At 38.4% G+C, this 24,198-nt stretch overlaps 1 protein-coding gene and 1 long non-coding RNA gene across 5 annotated transcripts in view; one reads left to right on the plus strand and one right to left on the minus strand.

Annotated features, from left to right (window-relative positions):
* myo16 (myosin XVI) overlaps positions 1 to 24,198 on the minus strand; it is a 152,303-nt gene that overhangs the window by 12,491 nt on the left and 115,614 nt on the right. The window contains exons 33-36 of one of the 3 annotated variants that reach the window (XM_047156158.2): positions 21,273 to 21,428; positions 20,480 to 20,565; positions 16,846 to 16,928; positions 10,827 to 10,964 (exon numbers count right to left, since the gene is read on the minus strand). In XM_047156158.2, the coding sequence (XP_047012114.1) occupies positions 16,881 to 16,928; positions 20,480 to 20,565; positions 21,273 to 21,428 (290 nt within the window). In that variant the 3' untranslated portion in view covers positions 10,827 to 10,964; positions 16,846 to 16,880. Of the gene's footprint in view, positions 1 to 10,527; positions 10,965 to 16,845; positions 16,929 to 20,479; positions 20,566 to 21,272; positions 21,429 to 24,198 lie in introns of those variants that run through there. The other 2 variants (XM_053680906.1, XM_047156157.2) reach the window with 2 other exon arrangements.
* Positions 21,398 to 22,481, plus strand: LOC124628260 (uncharacterized). 2 transcript variants are annotated; one of them, XR_008396558.1, is made up of 3 exons: positions 21,398 to 21,771; positions 21,867 to 21,934; positions 22,189 to 22,481. It is a non-coding gene; the product is annotated as an uncharacterized LOC124628260 (long non-coding RNA). The 2 variants fall into 2 exon arrangements; XR_006982690.1 differs by having other exon boundaries at positions 21,398 to 21,934.

The raw sequence follows: 24,198 nt of genomic DNA on the forward strand, positions 1-24,198 counted from the left end.
TGTGAGACCACTGCTGTGTTGTCTGTCACTAACATATGGTGACCTCTCAATTAAGAAAGAAGGAATTTCTGTGCAAGAAAAGTAATTTATATGCCACTCCAGATGAGGGCCACTCCAGAGACCGTGAGCTGGACAGTCATCTAAGACCGTGACCCAGCCTGTGAGGGAGGTGTCTGTCATTACCATCTTGCAATAAGGAGACGCCCCTAGAGTGTGACCCAAGGCTAGGCATCACCACATGACACGGATTACTCACAGACGTTTCGCCCTTGGATGAAACCCTCGACTTTTCAGCCACCACTGACAGGGGTTTGTAGACTCTTTAAATTCACAGTGGCTAGTTGTTGAGTAGTAAAATAATGGTCACATAGGAATTGTTTTTAATGCTGAATAATGCTGCATTGTAAATATTGGCTGAAACTAATGGTCGATTAACTGTGTGTGCTGACACACGGACTGGTAATGAAACACAGAACATATTGAGTAGTAAGGCTATGTCTTGTAATACTTTTGATTAAAAAATTCTCTCTCTCTCTCTTTCACTCACTAATACACACACACACACACACACACACACACACACACACACACACACACACACAGAAGCATTAATCTTTACCGGATCTGGTTTTACTTTCCCAAGAACATAACAACGAAACAAATATTGTTTGGTACAGCAGCTTAATTATGGAAAATTTATTCTGAATCACTCTCTGATGATTATGCATTAGCATTAGCAAAGTCTTGAACATTTTACAACCCCTGGAAAATAAAACATTTTCCACAGAATCACTTGAAAAAAAGAAAAGAGAATAAAAAGACACCAGCATTCTTGTTCATCTTTATTAAATGTTTATGTACTTATCTAAAAACAGTCAGGCATTCCCTGCAAACCCATATCCCAGAGGATTATGGGTGAGAACAACTTTTTTTTCTGCACAGTCCTCTGGATCTGTACTGTACCTGTAACTGGTAAAAATGCAAATTGTGAAGGTAATGTTAGGTAATTGTGGAGGCGGTGCTAAACTGGTATTTTGTTTTCTCATTTTCTCTTGTTCTCTTGAATTAAGAGAACTGGCTCTTTGTCAGCGGCTCTCTAACAGTGGTAATAACAAAAGCTCCTCAGGGAAATACCTATGAGAACGAAGTCACTGATGCTGACACCTTTCAGGAAAAGATGATGTTATACAGTCACAAAAAAACACAAAAAAAAAACAAGCATGGACCTGCTGCAGTCAACAATCACCACACCCACATTAGTCGGCATGTTTGGCCAGGTGCAAGATCTTGTCCTGTTATCATTTTGGTAAAAGAAAAAATGAAGAATGAATATGATCTGGCACTAGTATAGTGGCCTGTAATTTACAGTAAGAATAAAAAACACAGGCTCATGAAGCTATGAAGGCTGCAGTGGGTCATGCTGCGTATTCCTTAATTTGGGCTCTGCACCCATGCACAAATACCTGTATTTCTCTCACAATCATGTGTCCCAGAGAAACCTGCAGCAGGCATTACAGCCCATACATAGCTCTGAGTGCAGAAAATGTTGCCCATGCAAATATACACAGAAGGAAATCATCTAAGTTCCTTTCAAACAGAAGACAAGCAATAGCTAGCCATAACATCTGCTTTGCATGCATTTCACTGCTCACAGGTCCAAATGCTTACATAGAATGCTATCAAACGAGAGCACTGATTATTTAACCCTTCAATCTCAAAGACCCATTGGTGGGTCCAGACTTAGTGTAGTGTCACTCTTGCACTATTACACACCTTTCACTGTGAATAATTCACAGTAGTTACTGCATAACATGCTTCAACATGAGTAACAGAATAAAAAGGTGTGACTTTAAATTAGACAACGCAGTGTTCACTTTTTATCTGTGAGCTGAAATAAATAATTAAGGGTATTAATAGTTTAATTCCTATAATCATGCCACTTAAATGAGACGACAGATGTTAGCTGGTGTATAGCACATTCTCAGTGACTTATTTGTCCTCTGAAAAGTTCCAGTTCTGTCACTGATATCGTCTTAAACATTTCACGTATGGCCTGATGCATTTCTTGCTTATGTATTTATTTGGATTCCTTTGTGCGACTGTTGTTTTGTGAAAATCTTTTATCTTATTATGATCCGCTGTGTGTCCTTGTGCTAAGGAGCTAATCCTGTTTCTCACATTTGCCCCACATTTTTGTGACTCTGTGAGAAAGTAGAAGGGCAGAGAACAGGGAAGATGAAAAGGCAGACGAGTGAATGGTGAAGGGAAAAGAAGAAATAAAGTCAGGAAAAGTGAAACCTGGATCAGGTTTCATATATATATATATATATATATATATATATATATATATATATATATATATATATATATATATATATATATATTGAGAGAGAGAGAGAGAGAGAGGGAGGTGCACATCCAGACTATAGAGAGGGTTAGTGAGAGTGAGAGCAGTGTAGTTTCTGTAAGGGAAAGTCTGGTTGCCTTAGCTGGAGGTAGCAATCCCCCAACTCCGGCATTTGAGTCCTCACAGCTGGGCGAATGAGTCTACAATTGCAAAGTCAAAGCTAATATTAGGGCTCACCCATGGGAGCACCCCTCCACTCCGTTTCAGGTGTCCAACAGGTTTGCTCTCCTCAGTGAAGCACCCACTGGGAAACCTGAAAGAGCTCTGATTATAGGAGACTGTATCTTAAGTCACATTAAATTAGCTAGGCGTATAGGGGCTCCAGCAGCTTTAGTTAGGTGTATACTGGGAGCCAGGGTGCTGGATATAGCAGGTAATCTTAGGCTCATAGGCAAGCACAGGTTTTCAAAGATAGTTATTCATGTAGGAGCTAACAATACATGCCTTTGTCAGTCAGAGGTTACGAAGAATAACATTGTAGAGGTGTATAAATTAGCGAAGATGATGACTGATGCAGTAGTATGCTCCGGCCCCATCCCAGTGTAGTTTGGTGATGTAGCTTACAGCAGGTTATGGTCACTGAACTTCTGGATGTCCAGGTGCTGCTCCAAAAATAATATTGGTTTTATAGATAGTTGGAGATGTTTTGAGGGCAAGGCTGACCTGTTAGGATGGGACACAATATCAATCCCACTTGGAAAGGTGCTGCTCTCATTTCTTACAGCATAGCTCATAGTCTCAGAACAGACCTACTGTAGTTAATCGTTGACAATCCAGAGCCAAGGCCAAAGAGCAGACAAGCAGGCTTAAGTGTTATTCTGCTAGTCACCACTCAGGTTCCACAATATCAAGACTGTGTCTGTTCCCTGAGCTAAACAAAAATGTAGAAATATTCAGAAAGTTTGTTTTAGTAACGTAATTAACATAAAATTTGACCATATTGAATGTACAGCTGGCACCTTTGATGGAGTTTAATATAATGTGTTTAACAGAAATATGGATTAAACCAAATGAGTACATAGCACTAAATGAAGCCAGTCCTCCTGGATACAGTTATATACATCAGCCCCATCTAACTTGCAGAGGAGGAGGTGTCAATTATAATGATAATCTAGTCATAGATTATTAACACAAAAACCTAGTCATAACTTCAACTCCTCTGAAGTTCTTTATACTAGTATAACATATGTAGTTACAAAAAAATAAGTCTACCAAGTCGATTCTGCTAATAACTATTTACAGACCCCCAGAGCCATATTCTGAATTCCTTGGTGAATTTGCAGATTTCATCGCAAACTGGTTGTTTCTCTACACAAAACATTAATTGTAGGCGACTTTAATATTCATTTTGATAATCCAGATGACCCTCTGAGAACAGTGTTTGTGTCCATTCTAGATTGAGAAGGGGTCAATCAGAATGTTATAGGACCCACTCATAATGGTGGTCATACTCTGGACCTGATACTAACATATGGATTCAATATAGAAAATATAGTCACATTTCTGCAGTCTGAAGCTATCTCAGATCATTATCTCATCTCGTTTAGATTGATTATTGATCATAATGCAGGTGCATCTCAAAAAATTTGAATATCATGGAAAAGTTCATTTTTTCCCGTGATTTAATTAAAAAAGTGGAACTTTCCTATATTCTAGATTCATTACACATTAAGTGAAATATTGCAAACCTTTTTTGTTTGAATCTTGATGATTACGGCTTCCAGCTCATGGAAATCAAATATCCAGTATATCAAAATATCAGAATAAAGAATTTATAATACATAAATGTCAACCTGAGAAGAGCTCTCATCACCAAGCTCTAACTGTCAATCCCGAATTGTATCTGCTCTCTGAGAATTTGGCCCAATGTAAAATCTAATTCTACAGTTGTTTTTTTTAAAAAGAAGTCCATACATGAAATGAACTGGAATGGATTTTCAATTGACTGTGTAAACCAATGTTCAAGATAAGAGTAACAACATACACTAATAATCTAGAAATAGATACTCAAAAGTATTCCCTTCTTTATTTGACATGCAAATTCAGGAATTCTCTCTATTTTGAACTGTATGTGTACTCTAGCTACTTGATGTGTTGCCTGATCCTGACACACCCTCAACATCTGCCTGATTCCCCCCACCCCCTCAATTGTATTATACATCTGGTTTATTCCGCTTACTTCTGCATCTGGAGCTATCTGCACTTGAGACTCACTTTCTTATGCTGTGGATGGTCCCACATGGATTCCCTAACAAGTTGTACTTTACAAAAACAGTTTATGCCCAAGTCTCCCGTTTACGTCAATGGATAATAGCATGTGGATACTGTAGACTTGTATATTGTAAGACTCATATATCTTTGCACAATTTGAAAAAGCACAGTACCTATAGACTATATGTGTATATCTACTGTAGCTCACAGGATGTTTTTACAGTATCTATATTTTCAGCCATGGCTGGTTAATATTGTGTGTTGTAGTATGTTGTGTGATTTATGAACCGGGGCTGTCTTTATGGGTAAATAAGCAATAAAAGAGTAATCAGTTTACACAAGAAGTGCAACCCGGTCAGCAGTGTTACACAATAAACACACTCTCCCTGTTCTCATTCACATTCCTGCATTATGCAACGGGTCCACCATAAGCATACACATTACAAACCATGTGAAGTCTGTATACTAACGGATGTTTTCTGTTCCTGTCATGCAGGAAGGATATCCAGGATCTCTGATCTTAATCAGCTGTGTAAAGTGTCGACACTGTGTCATGCTCATCTGAATGGCAGCAACTGTAAAAACCTGACACTGTAAAATCACAAGGTACAGGTTATACTGCTAATTTGTTTATGGACACCTGACCGTCATACTGTCTTCCACAAACTGTTGCCACAAAGTTTGAAGCACACAGTTGTATAGGATAACTTTGTATGCAGTAGCATTACAATTTCCCTTCGGTGCAACTAAGGGGCCCAAACATGTTCCAGTATGACAAGGCCCCTGTGAACAAAGTGACATTCATAAAGACATGGCTCGCCAAGTTTGGTGTGGAAGAACTCGAGTGGTTTGCACAGAGCCCTGACCTCAACCCCACTGAACACCTTTGGGTTGAACTGGAACAATGACTGCCCCAGGCCTCCTCACCCAACATCAGTGCCTGACCTCATTAGTGCTCTTGTTGCTGAAAGGGCAAATCCCCACAGCCACGCTCCACATCTAGTGGAAAGCCAGTCGAGGTTATTATAACAACAGCAAAGGGGGACAAAATCTGGAATGGAATGTTAAAAAAAGCACATATGAGTGTTAGTCATGTGTCCACAAACTTTTGGCCCTATAGTGTAGTTTACAATTTTATTTAGAAACAAAAAACTTCATTAAAGGTTAGGATTACTTAAGTATATACCCTATGGCTGTGAAACCACTATATTAGTTATTATATTAGCTATGGTGCCATTAGATGTTGCATAATTAGCTTAATAGAGTCCACTTGTGTGAAATTAAAGTTTCACATGATCACAATATAAATACACCTGTTCAGGGAAGACCCCGAGTTTATTCGAAAACATACAAACCTGATGTTATATATGATTATATATATATACATATATATATATATATATTTAAACAAAACCCTGATTGATATTTGTTTTAATAGCTTCTTGACCGTTATGATGCTGTTTGTTTAGGAACAGAATTACAATTCTTACATTTGTATTTATAAATTATTTTGAAAACGACATTGATATTATCTTCCACTTCAACAGTATGGGCTATTTTCTGTAGATCCATGCTATTTAATCCCACTTAAGCCCATTTCAGTTCCAAGTGACAAAATGTAAAAAAAAAATAAAATAATAATAATTTTTTTTTTTTTTTTTTTACTTATGCAAGCCACTGTATATCAAGTGTTTTAAGTCAGTGAAACAGACATGGACATTGGCACTACTGTGCTTTATTGCTGTACTGGAATTTTATAAAACTTAATTAAAACAAAATATGTTTCCCACAGACACGAATGTATTGGAGCAATAGTTAGATTCATATATTTTATAATGCACAAAAAGAACATGATGAAGAAAAACCTAGAACAGTGACTTCAGAAATGCAGCGACATCCACGTTGATGCAGTAATATACAATAATGAGTTCAGAGAGATTGAGCAAGCACAGGAACTCAAGCTGTCCATTTCTGTCTGGGAGAGGTTCTAACTGTCCCCTCAGCAATGTCACTCATTAAAGTCACACCTTGTACCAGTGAATCCTTAAAAAAAGGGTTGTTTTTGGTGTTGAGTAAAAGAAGGGACGTTCACATTACATGGATAGAACACAATGTCCACACAGGAGTCCGGAAAGTTCCACAGCACCAGATGAGACAGAGAATGATATGTCTGTATGATCACAATGCAGCACACTAAACACAAAGTAACAGTGTAGTGTGCTATTCATGCTCTAAGGTATCTTCTTTTTTAAACTATACTGTAGAAAAAATGGGGTCCTTCTGTACAATATTACAATATTTATGTAATGTGAATGACTGGCATTATGATCATTCTGGATAAATAAAACAAAATGTCATCCACGCTAACCCTGTATAGCAATAGCAAAGCAAAAACTAACTCTGCTTGCAAACATTATAAAGAATAAGTAGCTGATTATCATGAAAGGTCTGTATCCAGCATCCCAAAAACAACGTATTACAATGTTCAAAGTGACACATCGTCAACAAGCAATGATGTTGTTCTATCATGCCTTTGGGAAATCCTGGTTTTACTTCAAATGCCAAACCCCAGGGTGAGATCATAGGCCACCAGTCTTTAGTTTGATCAGTATACACAGCATGAAAATCTATTTCTAATTTGTTTGAATAAAACATTATGCTGTAAGCAGTATTCACCAACTACAGGTATTTTGCAGAGAATATTGTAGTGTTTAGAAGGTGCCTACAAAATCAGGGGTCAGTGCGGATCAATGGGATTTGGCAGCTATGTATTTCTCATTAAACCACTTAGTAGATATAATGCCTGGATATAACTCTTGATAGTATGCACGTCACATTAAATAATGTTCTTAGATCATAAATGTTTTCATTTACAAAGTCATTTTATAAATACATTTACAATCAGCAAATAATATCCATATCATGTAGACACTAAGTGGCAGAATTCTTGATTAAGACTAGTCTTGTAATAAATGTAAATATCAGTGGCAGTTTTGCACTGAAAGTGCTTTTTTAGTCTAGAACTATGAAGAAATCTGTGTCCAGGAAATCCACATTTTGTACATCAACTTATTAAACTATCTCTGATATATTTTTTTCCGCCACAGGTAGTACAAGTGTGCTTGTTTTAACATTCTTCCATTCTGTACATTCATTTGGACAGACCAGTTGCTGAGTGAAGACAGTAAAATTGGGTAAATGTGGTCTTGTTTTATTATTATTATTTTTTTTTAAACTTCATGACCCAAGCATGGATGAACAGAGTTTAGGGGCTTATTTCAATTATATCAGTATGAAACATGAAATAACACTACTATAGTTAATGAACAAGTCTGTACTACCAGGTGGCCTGATGAAGCTCAAGAAAATACCCACCTAAAAAATAAATAAATAAAATAAAAATCTAAGCGAAGCAAAAATAGCTTAACATTTAGAACACTGATTTCAGCCGTACACACAGTACCCTGCACTAATATTGGCAACATTGTTAAATATGAGCAATTGAGGCTGTGAAAAACTGTCCTTATTGTTTAAACTTCTCATATTTTGTTTAAATAAAATTCACAAAAATACTCTGCTCTCATGGATATCAAACAATTGCAAACACCGCACAGGTTTATCAAATATAGGTGTGCAACAATGATTGGTATGTTGTATTGGTATTTAAATTAAAAAAAAAAAATTTAGTACACCTCGGTGACTAGGAACAGGAAATTATTTAACCATGACTTCTTGTTTCACAGGGGTATAAATATGAGGTAAGACATAGGCCAAATTCCCTTAGTCATAACAATGGGTAAGACCAAGGAATATAGCTGTGATGTGCAGCAAAAGGTTGTTGAGCTTCACAAAATGGAAATCACCTACATCACCACAAGTTATTTGGAAGGGTTTCAAGAAAAAGCCTCTACTTTCATCCAAAAACAAACTCAAGTGTCTTCAGTTTGCCAGACACTATTGGAATTTCAAATGGGATCAGGTTCTATGGTCAAATGAAACCAAAATAGAGCTTTTTGGCTATAAACACCAGAGGTGGTTTTGGTACACACAGTGCGGTAGCTAGATGGAAAAGTACCTCATGTCCATGGTTAAATATGCTGGTGGCTCTTTACTGTTTTGGGGCGGTTTTTCTCCCAGAGGACCTGGACATTTTGTTAGGATACATGGCATCATGGACATGGTTGGATCTTCCAGCAGGATAATGATTCGAAACATACATCAACATACATCAAAATCAATGCAAAAATGGTTTACAGACCACAAAATTAAATCAAGGTCCTGCCATAGCCATCCCAGTCCCCTAACTTGAAACCCATAGAAAACCTGTGGGGTGAACTGAAGAGGAGAGTCCACCAGCATGGACCTCAAAATTTGAAGGATCTGGAGAGATTCTGTGTGGAGGAATGGTCTCAGATCCCTTGCCATGTATTCTCCAACATCATCAGGAATTATACGAAAAGACTCAGAGCTCAAAGTATTAACTAAAATGATGCCAATAATTGCTGCACACCTTAACAAAGATTTTTTTTTAATAAACCTGTGTTATTTTTGCAATTGTTTGATATCCATGAGAGTATTTTTGTGAATTTTTTTAAACAAAAGTTTAAACAATAAAGACATTTTTTCACAGCCTTCTTTACTCATATTTACCAAGAGTGCCTATATTAGTGGAGGGCACAGTAGATGATGGGTATTTACTGATTATATAAACCATTTGAGTGTCATTGCAGACATGACATTGTCATGTCATTATATTTCTAAGGTTCCACTTCAGAACTGTGGAACACCTCTAATACAACTGCATTTATTTATACTGGACACCTCCAGTCCATGTGGAGCTCTAGACAGATAACACAGAAAGCAATGTATTGTTACACACTAGGCATACGTATAAATTACAAACAAAACACTTGTTTTTCATTTTTTTGAGATGGTATTTACTTATACCAATTAAAAATAAATGAGACCAGTGAAGATACAGTGAAGTTCAAGTAATTGCACAGCGACAGCTTTTGTTTTTTTTGCATTATAATCTGCTGGCATCCAGCAGCGATGCCTATATACTTCACTGAATAAATGTAAAGTCCTATTTTCCTTGCTGAAGTACAGAATGTCCACAAAAGAAACCCTACATCCCTGTCCAATTACTTACACACTGCACTGTTTGTGCTGGAATCTGGACAAATGCCACCACAGTGGCACAAATTCCTGTCCAAAGGTTTCTCCAAAAAAATTAGGTTTGAGGATTGCGAAAGTATTATTAAAATCTACAGGTACATTTGCTTTTAATGAACTAACTTATCATTAGTTCCATTTGTCTTATGTATGCCAGAAATACAGAAAAGTCCTTTTCTGTGTTATATATTTTACATTTCAGAATCTTTGTTTTACTCTGTGTGCAGTCTGTGTTGGCACTGAGTGTGCAATATTCTACTCGTTCAGTTAAACGTGTGCTTTGCATCTCAAACTGATGCTTGTGTCAGATCAAAGTGCACCCTGGGATATCACTGAGAGTTTACCTGAACTCACAAGAGTTCACAAACCCCATTTTTAATGCCCATGACCTCTGAAGATGGGTCTCAGAAGCACCTGAAAGAGTGTGAGACGTAGCTGCGTCACTGAACCTGAAATAAAGACACAGTTCACAAAGGAGGTCGACACAAAGAGACTTGTTATGTAAACTGTAGAAATGTCTGCAGCCCAGCCGCTTTATCCCATGCTGTCCCTAATCTGGGCCACCAACACCACCTTTTATCAAACTGAGGCCACAGAATCACAGGAGCAGCCAGCACCAGTTTGATCTGAAGTAGCAACACTGAAATACGGTATACGAATGTAGACTACAGTGCAGCGAGATGGGGTTACAGATACGATTGCAATCTCTGCGGCTCGAATAGAGTCTTCTGCACCGAGCAACATTCAAATCTGACAGCTGTAGACTCTAGTAGACAGAAGGGTCACCAAGACATGTGACATGGCAGTATGTCCTTTGGGTTTCATATTATTTGGTGCCTGGCCTGAGAGACATATATGAGGTTCTCCTATGTCTCATTCAAATCATGAGTGATAAGTGAGAGAGACAGAGGGAAAGGAACAGGAGAGAAACAAGTGAGTACTATCCCTGTTTCCTTCATCCAAGACACATGATCAGCAGAGGTACCACTTTTTAAGGTGAAATTTTCTTGGTCTTATTACCCTTGTGCTTTATCAGTAAGGTAGGTGAGCCATGTGTCTGGAGCCAGGCATTCTGATAGTCTGTCCGACCATCACACACACTCCTCCTCCGTCTCAACAAATCCTGAAAAGTAGACCCCTGATCCCCCAACACACAGAATCGCCGGATGACCTAGGAAGGAATAATAAAAAAAAAAAGTATTGTATTAGTGTAATTATTTCCCTTATAATACCACATACTCAGAAATACAGGGTGTCCCAAAAGTCTCCATACATAGGAGAAATTAAGACTTTTGCAAAATATCTTCCAAAATGGTTCATACGGAGTTTGTATTATTATTATTATTATCATTATTATTATTTTAGATAGCCTTTAAGAATGTCTTTGACAAAACTTATTGAAATCATTCTCGTGGCTGGATCAGGAAGTTGTCACAAGGTTGCGATGGGCTTTAACAGGAAACATGACCAGCAGATCATACACGACACTGCTGCCAAACATTAACAAAGTCAAAAAGACTGGACCAACCCGAGAAGTGGACGTCCACGAACATCCACTGATGAAGGCACAACTGATGTGGTGCTGGCAAACATAGTCCCCTACATATGGAGACCTTCGGGACACTCTGTACTTGCCAGATACTCAGTTTTCACACATTGAATTTGATTTCAATGAACAGAAGCATAACAAAAAGGACAAAAAGAAGCTAATGTGTGAAAACAGTTAGGAAATATATGTCCAGAACACTTTGACAAGCTAGTATAATTATTCACACTAGGTCAAATCTATATTTCAGTTTTCTCCCCCTTTTCTACCCACAAAGGCAGAACTTTGTCCTGCCAGCTGTTTGATATAAATGCATATATATGAGAAATATACCAGGCCCCACAGTCCTAATCAGTCACTTAAAGGCAATCAACATGCAGTTTTATTTGTCCCCCAATGGATTTTGTCCTGTTTGGAGATGCTTTATTGGTATTCAGTGTGACCAGTGATTATTACTGCCGGAACAGTTCAGAAGTGCAACGTGGTGATGAGAAGCTCTGCTGAAAGCTATTTAGACGAGGCAGTAGAATATCTCTAATCGGTTTCCTCATTCCATTTGCCAGGACGAAGAACTAATCCATACAAATAATTTGAACAAACATTGTTGATATTACAGCGGAGTTATGGTACATCCCAGGAGACCAGGACACCCATGGAGAGCTGGAAGAGATGCACTCTCTCTTTCACACACACACAAAGACAAAACCCAGCCTAATCCATAATTTACAACTGTGTGTTGGTATATTCCCATCTCTTCTAGCGCAGCCTCCCCAGAGCAGAAACAGGAAGTTTATGCCCTGTTTATGGCACTGACTAGTTCAACACAACACAATAGCAAAAACCACACGGAGGCTGTAGATCATGCAGATCAATCAACATTCGTAGGTTCGTAGACAGTTAACTATTTACGTATTTAACAGGACCGGTACATTTAATCCCACCTCATGAATAATCAACAGGGGTCCCTCGATCACTGACACCATACTGATGGAATATTCCTTTTTTTTTTTTTGCAATTCTAATGTGATCAATATTCCCCTGTGTGTGAAATGTCACTGCAGAGGCACAAGGTGTGCCACAGGGTGTCTTTTTTTTAAAGCCCCTACCCCAGTCGAGCCAGTGACATGCACAATGCCTAACCTATATATCCAAATACAACATAAACATCACTGGTGGATGTGTATCAAAACTGCTTATCTGGTTGACAGAATAATTTATGCAAGAGCACCAAGCAATACGTAACAAGATTTAAATGGGAAGCAGAGTCTCTGGGAAAACAAGTATGTAAATAGCACAGCCAGAGGTGGCTGGTCAGTGTGTTTACAGGAGGTTAAACGGAAAATACTTCATCCTTGCCGAGGAGAATGGAGAATACTCTGAAATATAACCTTGATCCTCCTTTTATGGAGATATTGGGCTGGGACTTGATGAGGTTTATCCCTAGCTGTCACCATGTGGAAAGGTCAGGAGGACATATTGGCTTTATCATCATATATGTGCCATGGAGATGACGAGACTACATTATCCACAAACCTATTAAACTGACTCAGAAACGTATGGCAAAGGGCACAGCAATCAAGGAGCATCATTACTACAACATTAGGCAAAGGTTAATCATATATTCATCCATTAGTTTTCTTAAATCTTGCATCCTATGTGCCACTCCCTTCATCAATCTTCAAAGCTTTTTACTCACATGCATGGCAAAATATAAAAGCGCTCTCGATCATTTACAGCAATGGGAAAACACATGAACATAAAAGATTACTGTGTTCAGTTACAGAGAATCAGTTGAAACGGAGTTAACCCAGTGCAACAGCTAAGCAGAAATTTTGTGTACGAGGAGGAAAAAAAAACAGCTGGTGTGTTGAACGATAAACGCTTACAGAATGTGTAAAGAGTCAGTAACAAAATATGAGTGAATGAACACTGTTATCATTCTTTCTTTCCTTGGTATCTTAGCTTCCCTTTATATTCCATCATTAGGTTTTAAAAACCACTGGAAAAAGCTTTTTAAGGAAACTTACAGGCCAGTCTATTATGTTCATTCTGAAGGTCAGTAAGTGTGTATGAGGTTTGTCTTTCTGACACATCGGGACCCACATGCATTCATGTTTCTCTTACTATCCTTGTGAGGATCTTCACTGACATAATACTTAGTGTAGCTAGGACTACATTTAATACTAACCTCTCAACCTCTCATGATTAACCTCAGTAAACTAAAGGAAACATTCTTTTCCTTTCTTCCTGTTTTTTTTTATTTTCTTTTTAAATAAACGTTTTCCTTGTGTGGAGCGCCCAAATGTCACCATAACTTCAAAATTGTCAGATATTATACTATGAGGATATTGCTCAACAAATATAATGTGTGGTGTATGAGTGTCTATGTGCAATTTGTGTGAGCAATATGAATATTATTCTCATAGTTTTTATTGATCTGTGTAAATTGTTATCATTTTGTTTAAAGATCTTTTTTTTTTCATGTAGTACTGACCTTCAGTCGCTAAATAAGATAGTTACATGTCTCCCAAAAGACAAAATACTAACAATACTAATACTAACACCGATCATCCTGTTCAAAAGTTTACATCCCCGTGGCTCTTAATGTATCGTGTTACCTTCTTGAGCATCAGTGAATGTTTGCACCTGTATGTAATAGTTGTGTACGAATCCCTCAGTTGTCCTCAGTGTGAAAAGATGGATCTCAATATCATATAGCTGTTGGAAAAGGGTCAAATATGCAGAAAATGCTGGAAATGTAAAGAATGTGCAGGAACTGGAGGATTTTTCTGAAGAACAGTGGGCAGTTTAACTGCTCAGGACAAACAAGGGACTCATGAACAGCTCTCACAAAACATAAAGACAGTCCTGGATCAGCCAGGTAACGACACACAGTATTAAGAATCAAGCGTATGTAAACTTTTGAGCGGGGTAATTTTTTATAAATTCAGGTATTATCTTGTCTTGTGGACTATATGTAAACATCTGCTATGTGAAATAGCTTCTTCAGGAAAGGACTAAATAAAAAAGACAACATGGGATTTTCATGATCCCTCTTCTTTAGTTAAAAGTATTAAGATTTAATAGATTCTGCAAGGGGTACGCAAACTTTTAGGCACAACTGTACATAGAGACAGCATTAATATGATTACTCTGCAGGTAAGAGTTTGTTCCCACGAGTAAGTATCGGGTCACTTGGAAATGGACATCTGATTGTCCTCAGATGCACTTTTGATGATATTTAATGACCACGGAAGCAAGCAGGAAAAATAAAACCGTCCAAGACCGGCACACTTCTACAGACTCGCACTCGTAGTGAAAAAACAAATCAGATGTACTTTCCGTGTAGCCATAGATAAAGACAGATTAGTAAGGTCTCTCTGCTTTCAGCTTTTTTCCCCCCTCCTTATGTTCCTGGCAAGCCTTGAGTCTGAAGAGCATTACAAGTTCACCTGAGAGCTCTTATTCTGTTTCGCTGTTCAGCAGGACAAACCTGGAAAGAGCCTTGCTTTCACACGACAATCCAGGCAACAGCTGTGCTTGGTGACTGAGTTCACCTTAGTAAGTCCAGGACAGATTATTTCTGAACCTTATGTTACCTGAACAGTGGAGGACAAAGTAAGAAAAGTGCTCATTGAAGTTGGAGAGGATATACAGTATATGGTCAGGGAAGACAATAAGGCTACATCCCAATCATATCAGGTGAGCATGTGATTCCTCTCCAAGCTACTACACAAAACTGTCTGATGTGGTGTGAGCGAGCTTGCAGCATCACTGTAACAGTGACAGTATCGATGACACTAGCATTTATATCTGCTAGAGCTTGGTTGGATTTCTAACCATGGATGACTATAGCAATGTCCGTATTTAATAAGATGAAAGTTAATATTATTAGCGCTTGCATTTCAACATGTACTATATAAACACCAAAAACTGCACACTATGTACATATTAATGACTTTTTCACTCGTGTGCTTGAGCTTTTGTACACCGTTCTCCACAGAGACACTATAATGCATTTAGCCGAGATGGACGTTTATTTGTGATTATTTAAATATCGGTGGCTAAGTCATAGCGCAGATAAAGTTTCTAATGACATAAGGCATGATTCAGCAGGCAACAAAAAGCATCTATTCTTTAAAGAGGCCCTGTCTCAAGCACAAATAAATAAATAAAACCCCAGGGACTGAAAGAAGGGATTGATTGAATGAAGACTGGAGTGAGTCAGCAACGAAAGAGAAAACAGAAGCAGGAATTGAGGTACTGGAGTAAAAAACTGCAGCTCGGTTGTCTTTTTTTTTTATTCCACTGACAGGAGCACAGTCATCACATAACTATGTTGTTTTAAAAAGACAAGTATATGCTTCAAATTCTGCCAAGTGATCTACAGGTATTACGCAAAAGCTTAATTGATAATTTAACTTGTAAAATAATGCTTGTCAAAGAGACACCAAGGTTAAAGTGATAGTTCACTCGAAAATGAAAATTCTGTCATCGATTACTCACCCTCAAGTCGTTCCAAACCCATAAGACTTTCAATCGTCTTCTGAACTCAAATGATGGCATTTTAATGAAACCTGGGCGATTTCTGTCTCTCCATTTACAGTCCAAAACTTTCAAGCTCCAAAAAGTTCATTCACAAAATATCTTCACTTCCTCATAGGTCTCCGACGTGCGTTCACGAGAGAACCACGACACTTCCAGGTCCCACTGAACGCAAGAGCGGACGTTCTCTCGATATAACGGGACCCAGAAGCGCTGCACTGTTTACAGAAGAGGAAGAGGGACGTTGTACACAAACTGAGTCACATAGAACAATCTTTGTAACAAATAAGTCTGCAGATTTCCACATAAAGGAGGAGTGTGTCAACACATCACGCACGCGTTGTGGTTCTCTCGATGTGGAAGTGAAGATATTTTGTGAATATATATATATATATTTTTACATTCGTATCACCTCATAACACTGGGATTAAACAACTGGAGTCACATGGATTACTTCTATGATGCCTTTATGAAATTTTTGGAGCTTGAAATATTTGGTTACTTGGACTGTAAATGGAGGGACAGAAATCTCCCAGGTTTCATTAAAAATGTGCTTGTGTTCCGAAGATGAACAAAAGCCTTATGGGTTTGGACCAACACGATGGAGAGTAACTGATGACAGAATTTTCATTTTTGGGTGAGCTATCCTTTTAATGCTATGGATTTTACAGACATCAGTCAAATTAGTCATCTGTCACAATCACAGTATTTAGCCTTAAACTGCATCCAACAAAAATAAAAGGTTTCTGGTTTTGTCCTTCTAAGTGGCAAATGTGTGTTTTGTCCCAGTAACATGCCACTGTAGAATATACCCACGTTAATTCCAATACAAATGACCGTTACACAACCATCAACAAATAAATGAAGTTGTAAGAGCACAGAGCTGCAAGCAAATGAAAGGTGGGAGAAGGCCTGGGCAAAGTGGTGCTAAAGGAAGTGCCAGCTATTAGAGCACACTCACCCCGTCCCTACACAGACACTACGGCCAGGCCCAGGCTAGAGCGCGGCCCCTGCGCCAAAGGGAGAGAAGTTGAGGTGCCCCCTCTGGAAGAGAGGAGAAAGAGAGAAAAAGACACACAGGCTTCAGAGGACAAGAGTAAACAAAGCAGTTTAGAAACACTAATAGACTTTGACATGACACCTATGAAATATATACAAATATATTATAAATAATAATAATAATAATAAACTCGATTAATGCCATGGCTTTTGCAAATGCCGAAGTTAAACCTGGCTTTATGTTGTATATAGAGTCCTAGAATATAGAGTGGTGAATGAAGAAAAGTGATCTTTGCAACCTGTCATAACAGATATCTCCTTAGGCAGAACAAGACTCCTCAATTAGTCAGGGATCAGTGAAAACACTTTGTTCCTCCAACTGTCTCCTGTGCTCCCTGAAGGACTTCTGACTTATTGAGGAACAGTGCGTTCCCCTATCAATAATACGCAGCAGCCAGAAAGGGCTAATCAAAATTATGACTATTATGATTGTGATTATTAATATTATTGTTCATAATATATATATATATATATATATATATATATATATATATATATATTTCTTTATGCAGATCAATAGTGAGCGGATGTGCTATACAAATAGAGACATGTGGCACAGGCTGGCTACTGAAATATGATGCATACATGTGCCACTGCAAGGGAGAAGACGTCTGCATTAAAAGGCCATTTCCTGCTTCCGAGTGCCATAAGGACATTAAGGGCTCGAGTGTCCTTCTGGAGTCGACCTCTGTTGAGGTTAGAGTTGAGTAATGGAGAGGGCATATCGCTGCAGCCATCTGGCTTTTATCCATTCAGGCACTATGAGAAATGAACAGCCTGCTGTAGGTACAGTAAAGGTTCAGAACAGACTTGTGTGCTGTTTTTCATAATGCAGTTATTATTAATATTATTTGCACTGTAACGGAATTGGACAAGGCGGTTTTCGAAATATTCGGCCGGCTGAACGTTTGCAAAATGTTCACCTTAAGAAAAGTAATACTATGATAGTGTACTTGGTTTTCTAAATAGTCTGTTTGTGTGTATCTGGCACAGACATCCGAGTTAAAAAGCAAGTGTAAAGTTACCAGCTCTGAGCTTTAGTAGTAAAGGAATAAGCCTATGCACCATTGATTACGCAGCTTAGTAAAAAGAGTGTCCAGTTTCAGAGCGCTAGAGTTTAGATCTCTTTCCTCTATAGTAGAGATTCTGTACCTGTGAATATTTAATTTGTCACTTGAATAATTAAAGCTTTATTTAAAGTGCAGGGGATGAGTGCATATGTATGGCCTGTTTATTTGTTTAAGATGGCCTTTATGGCCATGGCTTTAGCGATACAGCTCTGCTCACTTCCTGGTTTCCAGGCAGTCATGTGACCAATGGCCATATCATGTGACAGAGCAAGGGGATTGAGGGTTGAATGGGAGCAGGTAACTCTAGAACCTGTGGCACCAAGTGTTTCTAGAAGCAGGAAGGGGTTAGATATCACTAGTGATGCGCTCAATACACATCCTATCAGCTTTGGCATATAAAAAAAAATGCTTTAACGTGAAAGGTAGAAGACTTTAGCTTGAATAAATACAAAGCAGAACACTGTAAACTCACTAAATGTAAACAGGTGGACTGGTCTGAGACAGTTTCTTGTTTTTTGCTAGATAAAGATCCTTCTCTTATTCTCTGTTATGGCTCATATGATGATGCCACTGAGCCCGAGAGGCAGAGAAAGAAAGAAAATCAGGGAAACTACAGCAATTATGGCTAATGACCACTGCTCAGCTGATGTGTTATGTTCAATGACAACGCTCATGTGAGTTTACTACACCTGAGTGCCAGGGAGACCAAGCTGACCTACATAGTCTACATATTCATAAATCATTATGGCTTGGCAGATATTGCATAATGTGATGGTCCCAGCAAAGAAGGGGGGGGGGGGACACATTATATGCTGAGACGAAACTGTTGAAACCCTCTCTCTCTCTCTCCGTCACACATATACACAGAAGGATACAGACAGTCGCACTTGTTTCTTAGTTTTGTAGTGAGGGAAATAGAGAGATTAGAGCTTAGAGATTATGTATGAGACATAAACCAGGCTCTCCACATTTACAGTCAACAGATTATGATTCCATTGTGGTGCATAGACCTGTAGGCAGTTCACACAGTTTCTACACTGAAAGCTCTCTTTTCAAAGCACAAAAGCTTAAAAAAGAGCACAGGACTGCCAGCAATCGTAAATATCACCATGCAAAAAATATCGAATGTACTCCAACGTCAAGGGTTAGCAGAATGATTGCGTATAACCATTATCATGGCCCTTATCACGTTTCCATATTTGTCCAAGGCCTGATTATTTCAATAGCGTTACCCGTTTCAATGGAGGATGTGCAGCTTACAGCATATCATAAATGTCATGGCTGAATATCTAAATCTCTTAGCCAGCAGACAGGGAACATTTGCTTGGGATGATTTAGGTGTTGATCTGACAATGCTGGCTATCAACCACATGTGATTTAGGACACCCGTCACCTCATATGTGTCATATAATCCCAGGCCCCAGCTGTTAAAATATAGCTTCCATATTGTATTCCTATATGGCCCTGATAAAGATTTAGAATGCACACGTGGGATAACATGCGATGATACAACATGGCCATTGCAGATGTGTTTACTATATATCATAGGAGAAAATAAAATATAATTTATACCAGTAGAAATGAAATTTAAATGTTGCATGTAAAATGTTAATATATTAAAATAGGAAAAAATCTAAATTATCATGTTGATTTTAATTTGATCTCTCTGAACATGATATACATATTTTATAATAAAGTGTACATTTGGACATGAGATTATGGGTACAACATTATTTCTACGCAGCTATTGGACCCCTCTCAGTTATAACTCTGCTGGACTGCTTAGTAAGAGTTATAACTGAGAAAAATATATTTTACGTCTTTTATCTTTCATACGCTGGCGGTTCAGAGACTGAAAGGGTTATGGAAAACTGACCTTTTTGTGTTGATTTTTTGGATTATTGTCTTGTTGCAGAATACATTCACATTTCCTTTTTGGACATCACTTTTTGTAAAATAGAAGCTTATTTAATTCAGAATCCAGTACACCTTCTAACTTTCTGACTCTCTCTACAACTAATTTCAGTGATCTATAATTGTATTGTTGCCTATGTTCTTAAAAGAAAGTTAAATGCCAGAGCAAGAGAGAAATGTCAATCAGGTGGAAACCTCTTGGCGTGTAGCTTCATTAAGGTTTAATACAATGCAGGCATTAGCCTTCTCGGCACACACACACACACACACACACACACACACACACACACACACACACACAGTGACACAGTGAGAAGCAGAGCAGGGACACAGTGATAGCTTTGGCCTGAGGATCTGTGCCACTGGGTCTTCTCTGTAGTACATGCAGTGATATCCCAGTAAACATAATCTCCAGATAACTTCCCCCTCAGCTCATTTGGCAAAGTGCTGGGCCTGGGAGGACATGTAACTTTCAGCTTTCACTTTCATTAACCTTGATTACCTGTGTCACTGGGAGACCCCTGCTACCCCACAGAGGTCGTTTGAGTTTACCTGAGTGTGGTGGCTGTCCATATGTCTGTGGAGCGTAGAGGCACTGGATGCAATTGACTTGTGGTGTCCATCATCATCTAATGTTCCTGTTGAGACAGAAGGAAATATGCTGGCATGTCAAAATACTGTATGTTCTCCAGTCACACCAAACTGAATAACTAGCCATACTAATTAGTGTTAGTGTTTGTAATGCTAATCTCAACTTTGATGAACTTGATAAAAAAATCATTTGCCTTCGCAGCAAATTGTAACTTCCAGAAGAGATCATACCACCAAAGAGCCTCACTAAAGGCACAAAAGGACAAATGTGTAAGTTAGAGCGTGGGTTTGACAGAGGGTAAGATGGAGAGACACCCCAGGTGGACTGATGGCTCATAGGGACGCTTTATCAACTCCAGAGCCTTTCAGACTAATCATGGACTCCATCTCTGATAGCTTCTAGATCAACTCGCTTCATTTTCTCCATGGCTGGGGATCTCCCTCCTCTATGTGTCATGGTCAAGGTTATGCAGGCTGATCATGTGGCTGCTTAAACACACCCACAGAGCAAGGCCACTGTTAGGGAACTGGACTCATAATTATGATGTTTATTTCCTTAAAGGATATGAATAATGTATTTTGCTGTCACTTTTGTGATTTGCCATTGCACCACACAAGGCTTTAGCTCACACACCTTTTAAACAGAGAGGACACTGCATCAAGGCTTTCTCCACAGTGAGACTCTCCATGACCAGCGATTCTAGTAAATTTAATACATATTGCTTTTCAGACACCACTAGCTTTTGGAGATTACCATTGGAGATCTGGTTGCCGTTCTCCACGGGGGCAGGAATGGGGGAGTTGGGCGAGGATGTGCGGTGATTGGCGTTTTTATCCTGTAACTGTGGTGATGAAGTAGTAGACCCTTGCTCCTCTCTTCCTGGAAGGTTCATGTTGGAGTTGGAAAAACCTGAGGAAGAAAAAAAAAAATCAATCAAGTACGTAAAGAGATGCACGATTTTCTGTGGTTTATACTTCCTCTGACACACATTCAACATACAACACCACATCAAATCTGATATCCATGTAAAAGTTCCATATACGTCTTTGTATATGTCAACAGGTCAAAACAGTGACATTTGGCCTCCATGTGATGACATGGTGGAAGGAAGGCAAGCATCTGCCATGTCCAACCCCACAGGACACAAACCAAAGCAGCTGCAATGCTCAGCCACAGGGGGAGTGATGGGAGCCCGGTGCTGACGCCAGGACAGAGAGCAGCGGAAACAGCAGGAGAACTGTTAATCCATACGGTACGTAGGCCTGCTTAGATCTCACCGCTGTGGAGATGAATTTAGAACAGAGGGTCAGCTGCCCCTTCAACACACTGCCTTCATTTCCATTACAGCATGCTCTCAGGCAGCTCCGATAACCTCAAATTCTGCAACCTAAACATGGTCTAGAGCTAACACAGAGGTAGGTCAACATCTATTGCTATTATTTGGAATGCCATATGTCTGATCAACAGAGTTTAATTATAATGTCTTAGGCAATCGTCTAAAATGGTAGGGAAATGTACATAATCATACCAATTCTTAGACCTAATTATCAGTAATTTATACTATATACTATTTAAAGCTTAAATAAAAGCTATTTCTGTACCCGCAAGTTCTTCTACACTTGTTTGACGCCATAATCAATTTCTTTATCTTTCTGTCTCTTCAAACAAGAACATGGCATGAAACATGACACCTCACAGGACACCCCTTTCACTCAAGATGATGGACAGGTCATCTCATTAATAAAGCAAGAGTTGAAACTGAGTCAACACAGAGTCTCCTCCCAGCTCTGCACTCAGATTCTCCCTCTAGTTTTCACTGCTATCAGAATGAACATGCTGACATACAGTTAGACCATTCACAGATCCACATTTGTTTGTATGATGGAACTCTTTGATGTCATGTGATGTATTATACAAGATCACACTAGTGCATTTGTCCAAATATATCTCTAGTTAAGATTCCTTGTGATCCGTCTTGTCTATCTTGTTAAAGACATGTGGACTGTCATTAGTGAACACAATACCAAAAGTATCAGATGTAATGTGAGGCTTTACAAAAACACAGTGACCATGGGCACATTTGATGCCACATGCTTTTAAAGAGCTTGGGGATGATGATGCATATGTCATCGTAGTTTAAGTAGTCATTTCCTCCTCACATACATTTGCCTTAATGACTACATCCGCACACTCTTTCTCCAAGGAATCACATGTGCTTTGCTATGGAATTATAGTACCTATGCACTAACGAGAGGTCTTTGATATTTAATATTTCATGACTATATCATCTTCTGCTCATGTAATATTGATGAGCCTAGTGCTAATACCCTCTATGCCCCCTTTAGCCGCCACCATAAAGGGAGGCGGTGGCTTCTGAGCCTGGATTTTCACATGCTCGCTCGTTTATTACAGATGAACCCTTGTACAGGAATGGTAAAGCAGGGACAGATAAAGTCGAACAGGAGTGTTTCAGTATATGATTTCTTGGCTCCTTCTGCTTGCTTTAAAGAAGGTTATACATTTATATATACATTAATATACAGTACAATGCATTAATCTGCTTGAGAATAAAACTCACTACGTAAGTCCAAGAATGGTATTATGTAGGTGTGGTGAATAGGATACAATCTGTGAACCAGTAATAATAATAATAATAATAATAATAAAAAAACAATAATAATCATAATCATTAGTACTATTATTATTGATTATACTGATACTACTACTACTACTACTAATAATAATAATAATAATATTATATTAATTGTATTACTAATAATTGTACTGACCAATAATAATAATAATAATAATAATAATAATAATTATTATTACTATAGTTTATATATAATATTAATAATATCCAAAAGATTAGCAGATTATTAGATTACCATCAATATCAATATTATTACCGATAATTTCTAAGTAAAGATGAGTTAAAGATGGCAGACTAGAAGCATAAGAAATGTACTAGATATGAAAAGATTAAACAAATCCACACCAATAAAGATTGTGATAAAATGATTATATTGCCTATTTTTCTAGCTTATTCTACTTGAGTGCATAGTTTAACTCTACTGCTAATGTTCCTTCTGTCTGTGGCAATGTACAATTCTGGGCTCATTAATTTAAAAATGCATTCAATACTAAATCTTTAAGTAATTACACGTGCCCAGTGCACAGAGCAGAAACAATAGACCATCAAATCAACGTTTCATGAAAAGTGTGCAGGCGTGCGTGGGCGGCATGTGTCTTTTAAACACCTGAGAAATGAAATGCATAGACGAATAAGGTTTATTCATGGTGTTCTATCATCATAGTGTGATCAAGGATGAGCCATTAGTTACACACCACTCAGAGAAAGGTTTAACTTGTAGTCTCCCTCCCTGGCTGTTTATGTTTTCCCAGCGCTCCACTTCATGACTCTAGCTCATAAGTGCACCTGGGTCTAATTAGCAATAGACATGTATTCACATTGTGAAAGCTTGCCATTGTGGGTTGAGCAAAACCAAGCTTCTCTGCAAATTACTCTGCTTTCATGATGCTCATTTTTGGCTGTCTATCGTCTCTGCCCTTTCAGTCACATATATTTATGGTCTTCAACTCACAGCCTAGATCACATTTGTCTTTTAGATCGTGGACATTAATAAAATGGTCAGAGTTTATATCCAACTGCTTCACA

The sequence above is a fragment of the Ictalurus punctatus genome, chromosome 6, assembly GCF_001660625.3.
Source record: "Ictalurus punctatus breed USDA103 chromosome 6, Coco_2.0, whole genome shotgun sequence".
Classification (NCBI taxonomy): domain Eukaryota; kingdom Metazoa; phylum Chordata; class Actinopteri; order Siluriformes; family Ictaluridae; genus Ictalurus; species Ictalurus punctatus.